We start from the raw sequence: 17256 nt of genomic DNA, 5'->3' as shown, positions 1-17256 counted from the left end.
GCGGCAATGTGTATTAAAGCCTCAAAAGGGACTGAAAGAAAACTTCAAAACGTTCTTAAAGATTTTATTTTACTGTGTTTCTTTCCTTTTCTTTTCTTTTCTTTTCTTTACTTTTTATGTGTTCCGCTAAAAATGTGCAGAAGCAACTTATGCTGTTCAACGTAAACCACACTATTTTTGAGGTTCCTGATCCAAACAGTCATTCTCAAGCTCGGATCTTTAAATTTCGGATCTTCCTACAACAAAATCTGTTGGGCTTTTCCCCAGAGGCCAGCAACGTTAAAAAGTCTTATTTGCAACGTTAATAAGTCTTAGTCCTAGTTTTTCCATTTATTGGGCTGTTGGGCTTCTTAACGACATGCCCCTCCCCCTCCCCCGCACTGCAGGGTTTGCGGGTACGCAGATACGGGCCTGGTTATTCTCCTGTTTTGGTAAACAACTTTTCCGATAGGAAAGCCAGAATACAAACTGCAATGCGAACGCGAGCATAAAAATAATAAACAAATCAGAGAAACAATGTGCCAGATGAAAATCCTGACAGTCAACATTTTTGCCAAGCCTGAGGAGACAGCGATCTAATATAAAGTTTTTCCCATTTGAATGAACACCACTTAAAAAACGAGCTGATGTGTGCATCACATGACTTCCTTTTACTCCAATTTAATGTCATTTCCCCATTTTTGGTAATTTTAATGTGATTCAATTGTTTACTCTCTAAATAGCACCAACAGGGGCCAAATTGAAACCAAATTTAAAATTAAAAAAAAAATAAAATAAAAAAACATCGCCAAATTTGTCGCAAAATTTGCGACAAAACTTGGCGACCAAAAAACTGGCAATATATCGCCAAGTGTCCAACAAATTATATTACTGTTTGAGTTTGCATCGAAATTAACAATGATTTCCCCCAAAAAAGGAGCAAAAGACCCCCTTAGGAACATCCGAATGCAACCAAAAGGGAAGGTGCACAACTAGGCCCCACTAGGAGTCTACGTACCAATTTTCAACTTTCTAGGACATACCGTTTTTGAGTTATGCGAGATACATACACACATACGCACATACATACGTACATACGGACGTCACGAGAAAATTCGTTATAATTAACTCGAGGGTCGTCAAAATGGATATTTTTCGGGTGTCTGTAGGTTCCTAGGCATATATATCCACGTGTGGTCGGGTCGAAAAAAAAAACTTAACATTCATTCGGGGGTGAGAAAAATGTAAATTAAGGCCGATTTTTGAGGGTAAATTTTTTTGTGAATACAATACTTCCTTTTAAGGAAGTAAAAAATAGTAAGAAAAAAAAAAAAAAAAAAAAACAAGCACGTGGAAGGCGTTCCCGTGACAATGAGGAGATTGAAGCAAACCGTTGAAGAAAATATTTGTTTGCTACCGTTTACCCATTAAGTTTTCCTCCAAGTGAATCACATGACCTCTAATGTGATGTCATCAAATGATTCACCGACTGGTTCGACCAAATCTCGCATCTGAAAACCGTAACTGGAAAACTCAAAGAAGCGTATCTTTCTTTTTTTACCTGCTTTAACTAGAATCTTATTGTAGTTTTCCCTGAAAAGGTTTTTTATTCTTTTAAAAAATGACTCATAAGGCACGGTTGACCAGTCTCCAGAGCAGAGCAGTTGCAACAGGATATTATTTGATAACAGTTTTTCAAATTTAGGTTGCATTTAAGAGTGTTAAGTATTTTTGGTTATGAACATCTATTCGTCAATTTGGAATCGAGTTTTAAAAGATTAAAAGACAACTGAATTAATTGAAATAATGCTAAATTCAGTCTCAGTTAATAACTTTTGCAAAAACGCTGCAGCATATAAATTACTTATTTTTTTACTTTACGATAGCCTTTTATTAATCAAAATGAGTTCATGCTGTCTAACTCTTTCATTTTCTGAAAAATGGTTTTCTTTCATGAAATTTCCAAAAAATCCTTTTTTTTTTTTGCTTTTAAAGTTTTTTTTTTTTTTTTTTCTTTCGCAGTAGCTCTTACGCTTCAGAAATTTCTAGGCTAGTTGTCAAAACAATAACTTATTGAAAATAATTAGTTATTTTTATCAGTATTTGTAATTGTTAATAATCTTTATTTTAACTAACAAACTAATGAAAGCTTGAGTCAATACTTTTCTCATTGGATACCATATAGATACTTTTCATTCGATTTTATTTAGCTATTAATAACATGGAGTCGGTACCAACTGTCGAAACGACGATACTTGAGACCATAGACTAACAGTAGAACTAGAGAAGGATTAAGGGCTATTAATTATTAGAACAATCTCTTACTCTAAAACAGAGAAGAGTTCAGAGAAATTTCTACTTAACAAAGATTTAAATAAAGTGTGCAGAATACATGAAATTTATTTATTAAACATTTATAAAAATCACTAAAAAATAGCCCTTTTTAAGAGACTTTTACTATCGCTGCTTTTACCTCCTACGCAGGCTGCAGTTAACACAATTTGCTGTTTTTAGGAAATTTACTAATACAAAATGAATGATAATTGCTTAAGTCAGAAATTATCACAAACACAAACCTTTTAAGCATCGCTCTGCCGCGTGGGTAGGCAAAACGCAGTATCTGCAAATGTTTCTTGCTTTCTTCTTCTTCTTCTTCTTTTTTTTTTTTTTTTGTCATCTACTCTACTTTAACTTTATTGTTCACTAGTGGTACCCGTACGGCTTTGCCCGTAATAGAAAAATTAAAAGGTCTTTTGGTTCGGCTGTATATTTACAAATAATGTATAGTGAATTTTCTCGCCAATTGGCTTGTACCCATGTTACGGTTCCACGTTATGATAATTTCGTATCTCGCCAATTGGCTTGTGCCCATCTTACGGTTCCACGTTGTGATAATTTCGTAATTTACTCGTCCATCTTATGATAGTTTTGTTCTTAAAATTGGAACAGAAAAAGAACCACATCGAATTTTCGAAAAATCGCTTCGAGGTGCACACCCCCATGCTACAAACTAACTTTGTGCCAAATTTCATGAAAATCGGTCGAACGGTCCAGGCGCTATGCGCGTCACAGAAATCCAGACATCCAAACATCCTACAGACATCGAGACAGAGAGACTTTCAGCTTTATTATTAGTAAAGATAAAGAAGCTTACTCGTTTGGTTGCGAGTGAAAGTAAAGCATGAAAAAAAAACCGCCAAATCCCAACCTTTCCCTATTGTTACTCAGGCATCCAAAGCGCGTTTCTTCAAATATCTCAGAAAATCATTTCTAAAGATACTGCTATTTACCATCCCCCGGCAGTATTGATCACCCAGTGACAGCACTATAGTGAAAATCAGACTATATCCTATGCATATTTAAGGCAAAAATTACAAGAAATAATCAATAACCACTAGAAATATTTTTTAATTTTTAACTTCCTTTTCCTTAAACACAAAAGGCAATGAATGAAACATTTCTACTTAAGATTAAATTTTTTTAAGGTTCAAATAAACAAAAAAAAGAAAGTCGAGCGCATTCGCAACCAATGGGTTTCAGGAGAAAGAGGGGATCCGAAAGAAGTTCGAAATTCTGTGATTTTATTTTCAGATTATGAGGAATAGCATTAAGCTTCCTTTGCACGACACAGAAATTATTTTCGATTTTAGAGGAGGGAAAGCAATTTTACCAAGAAAAGAAAATCAAATTTTTGAAAAATAATTCTTAGTAAAAATATGATTCTCAAGTAACTATTTCATGCACAAAACATTTTAAATGAGAAAATTTATTTCAGAAAACATTAGACAAGAAGTTTTAAATTTTCCTAATATGTCGAGGTAAACATTTTTGCATGCATCACGGCTTGTTAATTTTAAAAACCTAGCTACTCATTGAACTCTTTTAATTTAATACCATATGCGGATCATAAAATTTGCATTAAATAGGTATTTTTATTTAAACTGAAAGATTAATTTGCGCTTAATTTTTCACACAAATAAAAAAAATTATTCACATGCTTGAAAAATAAAACTTTTTTTCTCTATAAATCTAACACGATATTAAAAACATTTATTCGTTTGAAATACTTTTAGAAAAATGTCAATTAGTAAATTCAAATTTTTACGTTGAATTCTCGAAATAATTATATAAAGCAATTTTCTAAACAGAACTTGCAGAGTTTACTCTAAAATACTATCTGTTTTAGCAATACATTTTGAATACAAATACAAATAAAATGAAAACAATAACAATAATTGAAAACAATAACAAACGAAATGAGCATACTGGTGTAACAACTTGTGAAACTAACATACACTTCAGAAGAAAGTAAAATGACTAATATTTAGTATGAAAACATTAATTTAAAACTTTTTTTTAAATTCATATCTCTATCACTGTAAAATCACTATGCAAATAAAATATGCGCATAAAAAAGTACATTAAGTGAAATATTCCGCAACTGTTACATTTTTAGTAGTTATCTGTTTAACGGAAAACACATGTCAAAAATATGTCATGAGCGTTTTTAGTAGTTTTACTTTATTCGAAACATATAACAGTTATGTTTACTGAATTTAACTCAAATCATGCGTCAAAAAAAAACATAATATTGCTTTTTATTTTGCATAAATATCATAAAGTCTAGTACAGTTGCGAATAAAGCGCATTTTTAGGAACACGTATCAAAACAATACATTCTTACAGCTAAAGACAATTAAAGATTTGCAATGCGCACAAAAAAATACGGAAAAACAATTCAATATTTTTGCATGACCACGCCTAAACAAGCTGCTGTAAAAATTTATACACCCTCCGAAAAATCGATAAATTTAGAGCAAACTCCACGACCAAAATTTAAGATATCAACACGTTTTAACAACAAACCAACGTGTCGCAAAAAATGAATATTGAACAAATTTAACCAGTACTTACAATCGCACATCTCTTTTTTTCTTCTAGTAGTAACGAACGCTAACTCTTATGGTTACCTATGGACCAAGTAGTTAAAGCTGCTGCAGTAGAAAACGAGAATCCGTATAACGGCGGGTTCGACAGAGGGCAGCACAGTTCGTCCAACGCCCCGGCATTTGTGGCCAACATAGACATATCGACGCCATTTCTAGCCCCAGTCCCCTCCCTCCAGAGCAGACTTTTGCCAAAAAATATCCCCTCCCTCCTTCCAACCGCAATTTTATTCCCAGTTGCGTGATTTTTCGTGGTTGTCTGATGGGTTTCAGGAATCAAGCGCTGTTGGAATTGTTTTTTTTGCGGAATTCCTCACTGCGTTTTTAAATAAGGGTTTTTGACTTCAGCCAGTCTTGTTGATGGTAATGGTATGGGACGAAGGAACAGTAAATTAAAGAGATAAGTTATGTAAAACTAACTCTCCTTCTCCTTACAGAGATTCGAAAATAAATTGCTTTTGATCAAATAAAGAAGGCGGAATAAATTTTATATGCAAAAATTGCTTTCAAAAAATATCTTTAAAAATTCATTCATAAATAATAGTTTTTTAAAGTTTAAATCCTATTTCTTCTTTTAAATCAAAGTCATCTTAAAGTGAGGTTGTAACTTTCTCTGGTTCAAAATATTTTAAAAAAAAGAGTATAATCCTCCGATAGTAATCTTCTAGACAAAGAATTTTGAACTAGCCACTGTTTACCAAAATCACAAAAAAATGGTAGCCTCCTTAGCACTTATGGAAACCATTTTTAGAAAAAGTGTAAAAAGTAAAAAACCTATTCGCAATTGCTAATATTAATAACAAATTAAAAGATATTGGCACTCTACAAAAACAGAGGAAAAAAAATTCACTCGAAAATATTTTTTAATATAAAGATACAGGCATACAACAAAAATAATTGTTTTACAAATTTTTAAATGTAATACAAATACAAGAAATATACAAATAAATAAAAGCAAAGAGGAGAGCTCATACATTCTTTGGTTTATTAGTTACAAATTTTCTGTTACCTGACACGATTACTTTTCTAAGAATTTGGAATTGTAAAAGGTCGAAAAAAGCAAAAATGAACCCTTTACCGAAGAAAGAAAAATTCGCGAGCGTAAAAATTGATAACTTTTAAATACGGCAAGATGTAAAAACGTCAGGGATCATTAATTTCTTACTTTATTTGAAACTAGTGGTACCCGCACGGTTTTGTCCGTAATAGAAAAATTAAAAGGTCTTTTGGTCCGCCTGTATATTTGCAAATAATGTATGGTGAATTTCCTCGCCAATTGGCTTGTACCCATGTTACGGTTCCACGTTATGATAATTTCGTAATTTACTCGTCCATCTTATGATAATTTTGTTCTTAAAATTGGAATAGAAAAGGAACCACATCGAATTTTCGAAAAATCGCTTTGAGGTGCACACTCCCATGCTACAAACTAACTTTGTGCCAAATTTCATGAAAATCGGCCGAATGGTCTAGGGGCTATGCGCGTCACAGAGATCCAGACATCCAGACATCCTCTGGACATCCAGACAGAGAGACCTTCAGCTTTATTATTAGTAATAAAGATTATTCGGTCTGAAATGAACAGCGAAAGAATTATTTGTGAAAAATTAAGACTAGAGTCATTTCACGTCAACTCGCCTAATGATATGTGCCGTCATGTCACCGATTTTGTCCATTATTTTTTTGCAAAAAGTTATCTCTGAGATAAGCCCAAATTATTTTTTTTTTAGTTCAATTGAATAAAAACTACGCTTTGGAGAATTTTTTCAAAAATTCGATTTTTGATCATTTTTCTGAGTCACCGTAGTGGCATGAATTTAGAAAAATCTCTCTAGTTCTTTATTTTTCAACCAATTAAGCTGAATTCAATATCAATTTCAAGCTAATACTTTTCTCTTTCAGTGTAAATAACAGAAAATATGCTGTAAATAGTTGGGAGTTGCCACTCCGTATCTAAAATCAGTTTTTATGCTTTTTTCAATTGGGAGATTAAATAAGTCACATCTTCGGAGTACCAACTATGATCTGCATCAAATTTTTACTGTAGCATATTTAAATCATTCTCTTGCTATGTAGAAAAAATTAGAAGGGTGTTTTTTGTTGCTTTGAAATAAAATAATAAAGTTTTTTATACAGAAAATACAAGTTTTCTATTGCTTTAAAGCCCTTTTAAAGCTTAAAACAGCCCAAAAACTTCAGAACAATTAATACTGGACTGTCAAAGGAAAAAAACTAATTTGTATCAATAGAGTTAATCGCTAAAAAGGTGCTCACTTATCGTAATATAACCTCATAAGTTAATCAATAGGCGCATCCAGTGCGAAGCGAAACTTTATTTTTATTCAGACATAATTTATTCAGGTAATGTTCAACATAGCACGATTTTAAAATCTGAAACAAGCAGCTTATTATAAAGAAAAAGAGAGAGACTAAGAAAGAGAAAAGTACAACACGGAGGGGAAAATAAGAAAGAAATTTCCTGTATAGCCCAGTCAATAAAGGTTTCGTGTCGCAACTAATTTAGGGAAAGCTAAATTTTTGCAGGTTGTTAGTACATAAAGTATACATTAAAAAAATACAAAGTCCCGACCCCCACCCCTCTTGCTTTCTCCCCCACCCCCCTCCGAAACATTGCAAGAGCAGTACTATGATTATACGCTTTTCGTGTCCCAACTAAATAGGGGAAAGCTGATTTTTTTTTTTGCAAAATGTTGGTATACTAAGTATACACTTAAAAAACAAAGTGCCTACCCGTATTGCCCCCCCCCCGCCCCGTCCGAAGCATTGCAATAGCAGTATTATGATTATACGCTTACAGCTCGAAAACTAATGATGATACCGAAGTATTCCTTTTTTTTATTTCACTTCTTACAATATTATAAACCAGTGGTGCCCAACCTACGTCCCACGGGTCACATCCGACCCATGAAACTGATCAGTGTGAACCGTTGTTTTGCGAAATGTTACAACTCGAGGACTATGTAGCAACTGGTTTCTAAAAAACAGGTTGTATTCAACAAAAAAAAAGGCATCAAGTTATTATAACTACAATTTTTCTTTTATAAGGGTTCATTTAAGTTTGTTGGCTTCGTCTGAAATATTGTTACAATGCATTCCACTACAGTGTCCACACATAGACGTACAATCGAACCCAGTTTTACGACAGCTACAGTTTGTAACACAATGTTTTACAGTTGCTAGATATTAGCAGGAAAATTTCACTTGGAGCAGAGAGGTTATTGTCATGTTCTTAGGAATCAGTCTGTTGCTTGAAATATATTTCCAAACCCATTCTTCTGCTGGAAGTTTAAAATCTAACCAAGTTTGAATAAAGGTTTGTGAAAAGCAAGTAATCACAAAAATGTCCCTTAAGTCCCCTTTTGATTTAGCAAAACTTCCACCAACTTCAACGTCACTCGTCAACATCTTTTTAAGGCTTCCACCAGAGGTTTTAGGGTCAACACCAGATTCAAACTTGGTTAGGTTTTAAACTTCTCCCAGAAGAGTTGGGTTGGCATTATACTTCATGCAACAGACTGATTCCTAAGTTCATGAAGATTACCTCTGCTTCAAGTGAACTTCTCCAATTAGTATCTTGCAATTGAAAAGATTATGTGTTTCAAACTGTATCTGTCGTAAACCTAGGTTCGATTACTCGTCTATGTGCGGACACTGTAGTGGAATGCACTGCAACAATATTTCAGACCAAACCAACGAAATATTAGAAGATGGCCCCTTATATAAGACTTAAAAATAAAAACCAAAAGTAATATTAAACGTTAATAATATCCGCTGCGAGAAAATAATCAGTTCAAATATACTATTCCTGATTTATTTAAAGCTTAAATAGTTAGCCAAGCATGAACAGTATTTTGTAGACTATCGCCGACACAAACGAATTATAAACTTTTGTAACAAATAATTCCATTATGGTAGTAAAAACTTTAAGTGAACGTCATTACATTGTTGATCCATTTCAAGAAAATGACTATTATCATATTATTATCTATAAATTTTGTTCAAACATTTCTTTCCAAGACGTAATGATAAAAAGCTATTAATTTGTTGAAGTTACTTTTTGGTTTTTTGTTGTGAGATTTCTGCATATGATTAAGTTGGTAAAATGGTGAAACTGAGCTATCTACATAAAACGTGTATGTTTCATAATTTGTGTATAACAGTGGTCCCCAACAATGTTTTCAGAAACCAATTTCTAAATATTTGGCTAACAATTTGTAACATTGTCATTAATCGTGCTCTTCGAGTTGTAACATTTCACAAAACAACGGGCAACACGGATCAGCTTCGCGGGCCGGATACGGCACCAGGGTCTTAGGTTGGGCACCACTGGTTTATAATATTGTTAGAAGTGAAATAAAAAAAGGAACACCTCGATAACATCATTAATTTTCAAGCTGTACGCGTATAATCATAGTACTGAACTGATCAGTGTGCAATGTTTCGGAAGGAGATGGGGGGAATAGCAAGAGGGGTTGGGGTCGGGACTGTCTAGGTTTTAGTGAACACTTTATGTATTAACATCGTGCGAAAATTTAGCTTTCTTTTAATTAGTTGTGAAAAGAAAAGCGAGTAGTCATAGTGCTGCTCTTGATAGTCTAAGTGTTTCGGAGTGGGTGGGGGGGGGAGCAAGAGGGGTAGGGGGTCGGGACTTTGTGTTTTTTTAGTGTTTTCTTTATTTACTAACGTTCTGCCAAAATTCAGCTTTCCCCTAATTAGTTGCGACACAAAAAGCGTATAATCATAGTACTGCTATTGCAATGTTTCGGAGGGGGCGGGGGGAAAGCAAGAGGGGGGGTCGGCACTTTGTGGCTTTTTAGTGTATACTTTATGTATTAACATCCTGCCAAAATTTAGCTTTCCCCTAATTAGTTGCGACACGAAAAACGTATAATCATAGTACTGCTCTTGCAATGTTTCGGAGGGGGGTGGGGGAGAAAGCAAGAGGGGTGGGGGTCGGGACTTTGTATTTTTTTAGTGTATACTTTATTTGCTAACATCCTGCAAAAATTCAGCTTTCCCTAAATTAGTTGCGACAAAGCCTATTTTTTTACCTTCATTGACTGGGCTAGTAGGAGTTGAAAGAGTCGAAAGACTTACTGTAAATTAGGTTTTCTTACGAAGGTACTATTTTCGCGGAAAAGAAATCGTGCTTATTTTCTTAATTTATCCTTTAAAATTTCTTGAGGATTTCATCCCCGAACCCCGAATAATTCAGTATCGGAAAACCAATGACCAATTCTACTGATCAAAAATATTTCAAATAATGACATTTGTGCTGCTCCTGAATTTGTTTTTGCCTCACCCTATATGTACCATGTTTTTTGGAAGAAGAAAAGCATTCAAAAAACCCTTATAGCATTTCAATAAAACCCAAGCTCTTTTCGATTAATTAATGAAATACTTAGTTCAATTTTAAAACCCCTTTGAACACTTCAACAACACTATTCATTATTAATTTATTTATTTCCTAGCGGTACCCGCATGGTTTTGCCCATAGTAGAAAATTAAAAGGTCATTTGGTTTCGTTAGCCTGTATATTTACAAATAATGGATGAGGAATTTCTCGCCAATATGCTATGTTAATTTTCTCGCCCATGTTATGATAATTTGCTCGTCCACGATTACTCGCCCATGTTACGATGACTTGATCTGTGCAGAGAAATTAAATAGACCAATGGTGGTACAAATAAAATCATAGAAAAAGAACAAAATCGAATTTTCGAAAAATCGCTTAGAGGTGCTCTTTAGTATGCTACGAATTAATTTTGTGCCAAATTTCATGAAAATCGGCCGAACGGTCTTGGCGCTATGCGCGTAACGGACTTCCCAACAGAGATCCACAGATCCAGACTTTCAGCTTTATTATTAGTAAAGATTTTGAATTTGAAGTATAACATTGTAAATTTTAAATTTCAGATGTCCATTAATATCTAAAAGATGTAATTTTGAAAAAGAGAATGCAATTATTTTTTTCTTCATAGAAATTGCAAGGATAATGTAAAACAAACTTACTCTCTCCAATTTGACGTCTCATTTAATTTTGAAAAGGATAAGCCGTTTGAACTGTTGTTGAATAGCATTTTTATGACTTTTTAGCGTTCTATGATAAAATATCATACTAAAATGCTATTTGCTCACAACTAATAAATAGGTTACATTTTTACTTCTTTTTACAAAAAAGGAAGTATTGTATTCGCGAAAAAAATTTCACTCAAAAACCGACATTAAGTTGGAATAAAAGGAAGTCATGTGATGCCCACATCAGCTCGTTTTATTTTGTTTTTCCCTTTTATGAAGAGCTATCTGTATCTGCACTGCGGTGCCCGTGTTAAGAGCTTAAAAGAAGTTCTAGAGTTAATAAAATCTCTCTGCCCCCTTTCTCTTCAAAGCAAAAATATTAATTTTTTAAACTAAAATACGTATACTAGTTTAACCAAATCTTCAAGCGTATTTCGTACAGCAATAAAAAGGTCCTATTATAACAGCAAAAACTGTAACTAAAAGCTCCTCTTCCCGGAGAAAACCCAACGTAATTTAAATACGCATTACAATTAGAAAAAAACAAAAATTCTACCTCCTCCAAAAAAAAAAAAAAAAAGAAGAAGAAGAATTGAATTAAATTCACACTAGACGTAGAATAAAATAAAAATTTTCACCTTTAACTAAATAACTGGGTGTGCTTAAGTATGTGTAAACAAAAATGAAGATCGATAAATGCGCATTAAATGTTATAGTTGCCTATACTTTTTGAAAATATGATATGAATAAATTATCTCGATAACATGCTACAGTTTATGCACTGCCATAATCAGTGGTCATGACATAAATTGAGTGGTATATTTTACTTCGCAAGCACAGTGCATCTTTAAGTACAGTAGTTTGCTGATTATTTATCATGTACGCAGAATTTCCTTAATTTGGATAGATTCTAAAATACATTCACATCAGGTATCCCAGCTCATTTTTCTTCCTCAGAATGAAATCACACTGCACCAAAGAAAGAACAAAAATTCATTTGGGCACAGAACCAAACATTGATTGGGCTCCTGTCCATCGCCTAGAGTTTGTGAAGGACGTCAGGCTTAAAGGGCGGCAGTCTGCCCGAGGGAACGAATTTCTCGTCGAGCTCTTCATCGAACCGAAGCTGGGGTGGGCACTGGGAAGAGTGCTTCCCCCTCCCCCATCCCACCTTCACCTGGCGAGGCACTTTCACTGCAGTCGTCTGGGCCTCCTTAATGGTCTCTGCAAGATGGATTATTCGATTCCATCTCGGATAAGATGCGGAATCCGTGAGCAGAGCCAAATATTGTGTGTGGGGGGGGGGGTGAGAAAAGGCCCTAGGCGTCAGTCTGGAGGGCCGGTTTTGAGATCTACTGAAATGTAATGGAGAAAAAAAAATACAAAATGTTCATATACTCCTTTAAATTTGAAGACGGTTGTACTTTAGGGAAAAGCAAAAAAAAAAAAAAAAAAAAATATATATATATATATATATATATATATATATATATATATATATATATATATATATATATATATATATATATATATATATATATATATATATATATATATATATATATATATATATATATATATATATATATATATATATAAATATATATATATATATATATATATATATATATATATATATATATATATATATATATATAAATCGGAAAATATCTTGCAAAACTAGCCAAAAATTTAGAAAAAATGGAAAGCCAATCTTTTTTTTTTTACTTAAATGTTTTTTTAATGCTATAGGACAAGAGTTATAACGGGAACTACTATGTAAAAAAATTAGTTATTTTTCTTGCTTACCAATCGCCTTTCGATGCCCCAAATCCATAAAAATTAATTTAAAAAAAATGCATTTTTTTTATTTTTCGTGAATTTAAAACAAATTTTGCCAATTGCTAAAGATCCACAGTGGCGTTAATATGCCTATAATTCTGGAGAAGAACTTGTTTAGTAAGCAACTGATGATTCACAACTTGTTTGACTTTCAAAATTTTTATAAGTTGTCTGAAAACGGTTCTTGTTTGTAAGAAATGAAAACTTTAGTGCGAATGTAAGATTCCTTGTCAATATTGCCCTCTGATTAAACCCTCTAAATTATTATTTTTGTAACGTTCTTTTTGCAGCGCATTTGCCGTATAGCTTTAAAACAATAAATAAATAAATAAAAGCACAGCAAAACTTTGGGGGGACAAAAAAGTTGAAGTTGTTCTTTTTTTACTTCCTTTTACAAAAAAGGAAGTATTGTATTCGCGAAAGAAATTTCACTCAAAAATCGACCTTAATTTCCATTTTACTCACTCCCGAATGAATATTGAGTTTTTTTTTTTCCACTCGACCACACGTGAATAAGTGCCTAAGAACGTATAGACACGCAAAATATCCATTTTGACGATTCCCGAGTTAATTACAACGAGTTTTCTCGTGACGTCTGTATGTACGTATGTATGAATGTGCGTATATGCGGATGTGCGTATGTAAGTCACATAACTCAAGAACGGTATGTCCTAGAAAGTTGAAATGTGGTACGTAGAATCCTAGTGGGGTCTAGTTGTGCACCTCCCTTTTTGGTTGCATTCGGGTGTTTCTAAAGGGGTCTTTTGCACCTTTTCGGAGGGAATTCATTGTTAATTTCGATTTAAACTCAAGTGGTGTTATAATTTGGTGGACACTTGGCGATATATCGTCACTATTTTGGTCGTCAAGTTTTGTCCCAATTTGGCGACAAATTTGGCGATTTTTTTTTTAAAATCTGGTTTCAATTTGGCCACTGTTGGTGATATTTAGAGAGTAAACTATTGAATCACATTAAAAATGCCAATAATGTTGAAATGACATTAAATTGGAGTAGAAGGAAGTCATGTGATGCACACATCAGCTCGTTTTTTTTTTTTTTAGTATTCCATTTTTTTTCTGACATGCGCTCGTTACGAGATCTGAAAATATTATTTCGTTTTAATAATTATTTTTATTAATTTTGTAATTTACCCAGCACAATTTTTCTGCCCTATAGCAACTCGAAAATAAAAATTTGGCAAAAAAAAAAAAGCAAAAGCTGAGTTATATACACTCTGCTAAATTAGTTCCCAGAACCAGATCAAGCTGTGGTGAGGTCTAGGTATTTCTGTGACAGTTAAATAACTTCCGTTTTCATATCACAAAAAAACTGTTGCAAAATAAAAAGGAAAGTAATGAAAGGAAAGTAAATGAAAATGAAAGTAAATGAAAATAAAAGTAAATGAAGAAGAAAGTGCCATTTAATTTGAAAATAAAAGATTATTTTTCTTTATGTACCCTTATAATGAAATATTGTTTGAAAATGATCAAAAGACTTAAAATAAGAATTTAAAAGAATAGTCCGATCAATATTTTTAGAAAAAAGAACTCAATGTGACGGGGGGAGGGGGCTAACATCGGAGGTTCTTTGGCCGGGATCTAGTCGGCCCATGCATCAATTACGGCCTATCCAGAACAATTGTTTTACTGACATCGTAGCTATTCATTGAAAGTTAATACTAGTGTGCTAAATTCACGAAAAATATAAAAAAAAATATTACTTTCGTTTGCTTTAATGGGTGATGGCAATCTAAAGGTCATCTGTAAACCAGGAAATTTATTATTTTTCTTATATTGCAGTACCCGTTGTAACTTTTTTTTGTCTTATAGTATTAAAAAAAAAGAAAGAAAAGAAACATTGAGGAAAAGTTTTTTTTAAAAAAAATCACTTAGCATGTACTTTGAAGTTCTCCATTTTTTTTTTTTTTTTTTTTATAAATTTTCCGGCTTTTTTTCGTCATCAAAAGATACTATCCGACTTCAAATTTGTTAAGGTCTTTTCCAATTCCAACTTCGCCTTTTTACAGCATCAAAAAAAAAAAAAAAAAACTCTGAAGAATTTTTTTTAAAAAAATCACAAATAAACGATAGTTTTTTTACCAATTGCAACTTTTCCGCGCTATAGCGACTCAAAAATTAAAAAAAAAAAAGGTTTTTTTTCTATCTACCATATTGTCTGTGTAAACGGTCTGCAACCCATAAAAAAAATTTAGTTATGGTTTGCTGAGAGACGCAACTACTGTTGGTTAGACGAATTGCAGCTGTTATTGCTTCAAATCTGCAGCTTTCTTTGCGAACTTTTGTAGTTCGGTGCACAAATTTCTGCAAACTGTGTATCAAACCACCTGAAAATTTAATCACGGCAGTACATATCTCCTGCTCTTCTTCCGTTAGACATTAAGTCCTGACATACATATTGGAACTATTGAAATATTAATAATGCAAGTAACTGTCCAATAAGAAAAAAAGTCTTAGCTAGAAAAACAAGCTTTTGAATGTTATTAACCATGTATGTACGTTTTAATATGGAATCTATCCCGTTTTAAGAATTGAAACGCAGAAGTGTTTTGAGAGTAGTCCTTCATTTGTTGTGTATGTTTTTTCTTTTGTGTTTAACTTATCTATTTATCTACCTTTTATGTAGGCTTTTGTTTCTCTTACTATAACTTCAGTTCTTTTCTTAACCCTGAATTGCATGTAGAAGTAGTTGAAACATAGTCTAGGAAATAAGCTATCAAAAGAAATGTTTCCAATGGTTGATCGTTATTCCAACGCAGTAAATTACTATAAATATCTCAAAAAGGAATTTTCCAAAATATTTTCTATTGATCCATTCGTTAACAAAAACGACATTTTTTGAGCTTACATATTCATTATTTTATATTTTCTCTAAATTGCAGTTTGAACTGTATCACGCATAAATCTACTCGATTGTCTTGTGCCAGTATTATTCAGAGCGCGTGAGTTATTGACCAGACCACACATTTTTTCCTCTCTCACTCTTTCAATCCAGCAAATGGCATTGCCCTTCTTCGGGTGATGAAGGTTAAAAAATGAAAAAAGAAAAATTTAACACGTGAACAAAAATGTGGTCAAAAAATAAAGAAATAAATCAATAAAACATTTGAATTTGTGAGTGAGCGTGTAATGTTAATGTAAACGAATTTCTCAATCTGGTGGGCGCATTGCAGTTCCAGCATATGACTCCCCCCCCCCCCCCCCCCCCCCCAATAATATCAAAGAAATCTTTAAAAGCCTTTTGATATCAAGCAATTTCAAGCTAATAATGTTCCGTTATATCGACCGGATCGAAAAAAATTTGGCGGGCCGCATGAAGTCGGCAGCCCGTGTGTCGCAGGTTGATCATCGCTGCTTTGTAGAACGTTAGTTATGTCCGTTTTTCCACACCTGAATGACTTGAAATTAAAAAGCAAATGTTCATGTAGTCGAATTCGCTTATAATGAGCGCGAAGGGACCACGATATTTGTTCGTTATAACCGAGTGCTCGTAAAGAACGGGTTGGTGGTAAATATCATGAAATTTAAACACACTTGCTTAGTTGTACTTATTATTCTGCGCAAAAACTAAGAAGTTGGTTAATTTTCTTTGAACTGTTCTATTGTATCTTTCCTGAGCTGTGTTTCTCAAAAAATACTCATGCCTCGAAAAATACGTCGTCATTGGCACCCCTGGCGTCGAAAATATTTTGAAGCTTTTCTGTATATCGAAAACCATTGACTGTGTTAAGTGTGGTTCAGCTTGAAATTCTTCAAATTCGTTGTTATCGTTGTCACTTTCATATTTTTACTTCCTTTTACAAAAAAGGAAGTATTGTATTCGCGAAAATATTTTCTCCCAAAAATCGGCCTTAATTTCCAATTTTCTCACCCCCAAATGAATGTTGAGTTTTTTTTTCAACCCGACCACACGTGGATATGTGCCTAGGAACGTACAGACACCCGAAATATCTATTTTGACGCTCCAGGAGTTAATTACAACGAGTTTTCTCGTGACGTCTGTATGTACGTATGTATGTGCGTATGTGTTATGTGTGTATGTATGTCGCATAACTCAAGAACGGTATGTCCTAGAAAGTTGAAATTTGGCACATAGACTCCAAGTAGGGTCTAGTTGTGCACCTTCTCTTTTGGTTGCATTCGGATATTCCAAAGGAGGTCTTTTACACTTTTTTGGGGTAAAATCAATGTTAATTTCAATGTAAACTGAATCGGTGCTATAATTTGGCAAACACTTGGCAATATGTCGCCAAGCTTTTAATCGCCCAGTTTTGTCGCCAACTTGGCGACGAATTTGCGGTTTTATTTTATTTATTTATTTTTTTTTTTTTTAATCTGGTTTCAATTTGGCCATATTTAGAGAGTTAACCATTGAACCACATTAAAACTGCCAATATTAGGAAAATATATGTGTATAAAATGTTTTCTTTGC

At 33.4% G+C, this 17256-nt stretch overlaps 1 protein-coding gene across 1 annotated transcript in view; it reads right to left on the bottom strand.

Annotated features, from left to right (window-relative positions):
• The window catches only part of LOC129222283 (stathmin-1-A-like), a 39819-nt gene extending 34849 nt beyond the window's left edge, over nucleotides 1-4970 (bottom strand). The window contains exon 1 of the mRNA XM_054856769.1: nucleotides 4894-4970. Coding sequence (XP_054712744.1) covers nucleotides 4894-4903 — 10 coding nt within the window. The 5' untranslated portion in view covers nucleotides 4904-4970. The remainder of the gene's footprint in view (nucleotides 1-4893) is intronic.
• Nucleotides 4971-17256: the final 12286 nt, after the last annotated feature.

The sequence above is a fragment of the Uloborus diversus genome, chromosome 5, assembly GCF_026930045.1.
Source record: "Uloborus diversus isolate 005 chromosome 5, Udiv.v.3.1, whole genome shotgun sequence".
Classification (NCBI taxonomy): Eukaryota; Metazoa; Arthropoda; class Arachnida; order Araneae; family Uloboridae; genus Uloborus; species Uloborus diversus.
Note: the sequence above shows the minus strand (reverse complement) of the source record. Positions and strands in the feature narration are given on the sequence as shown.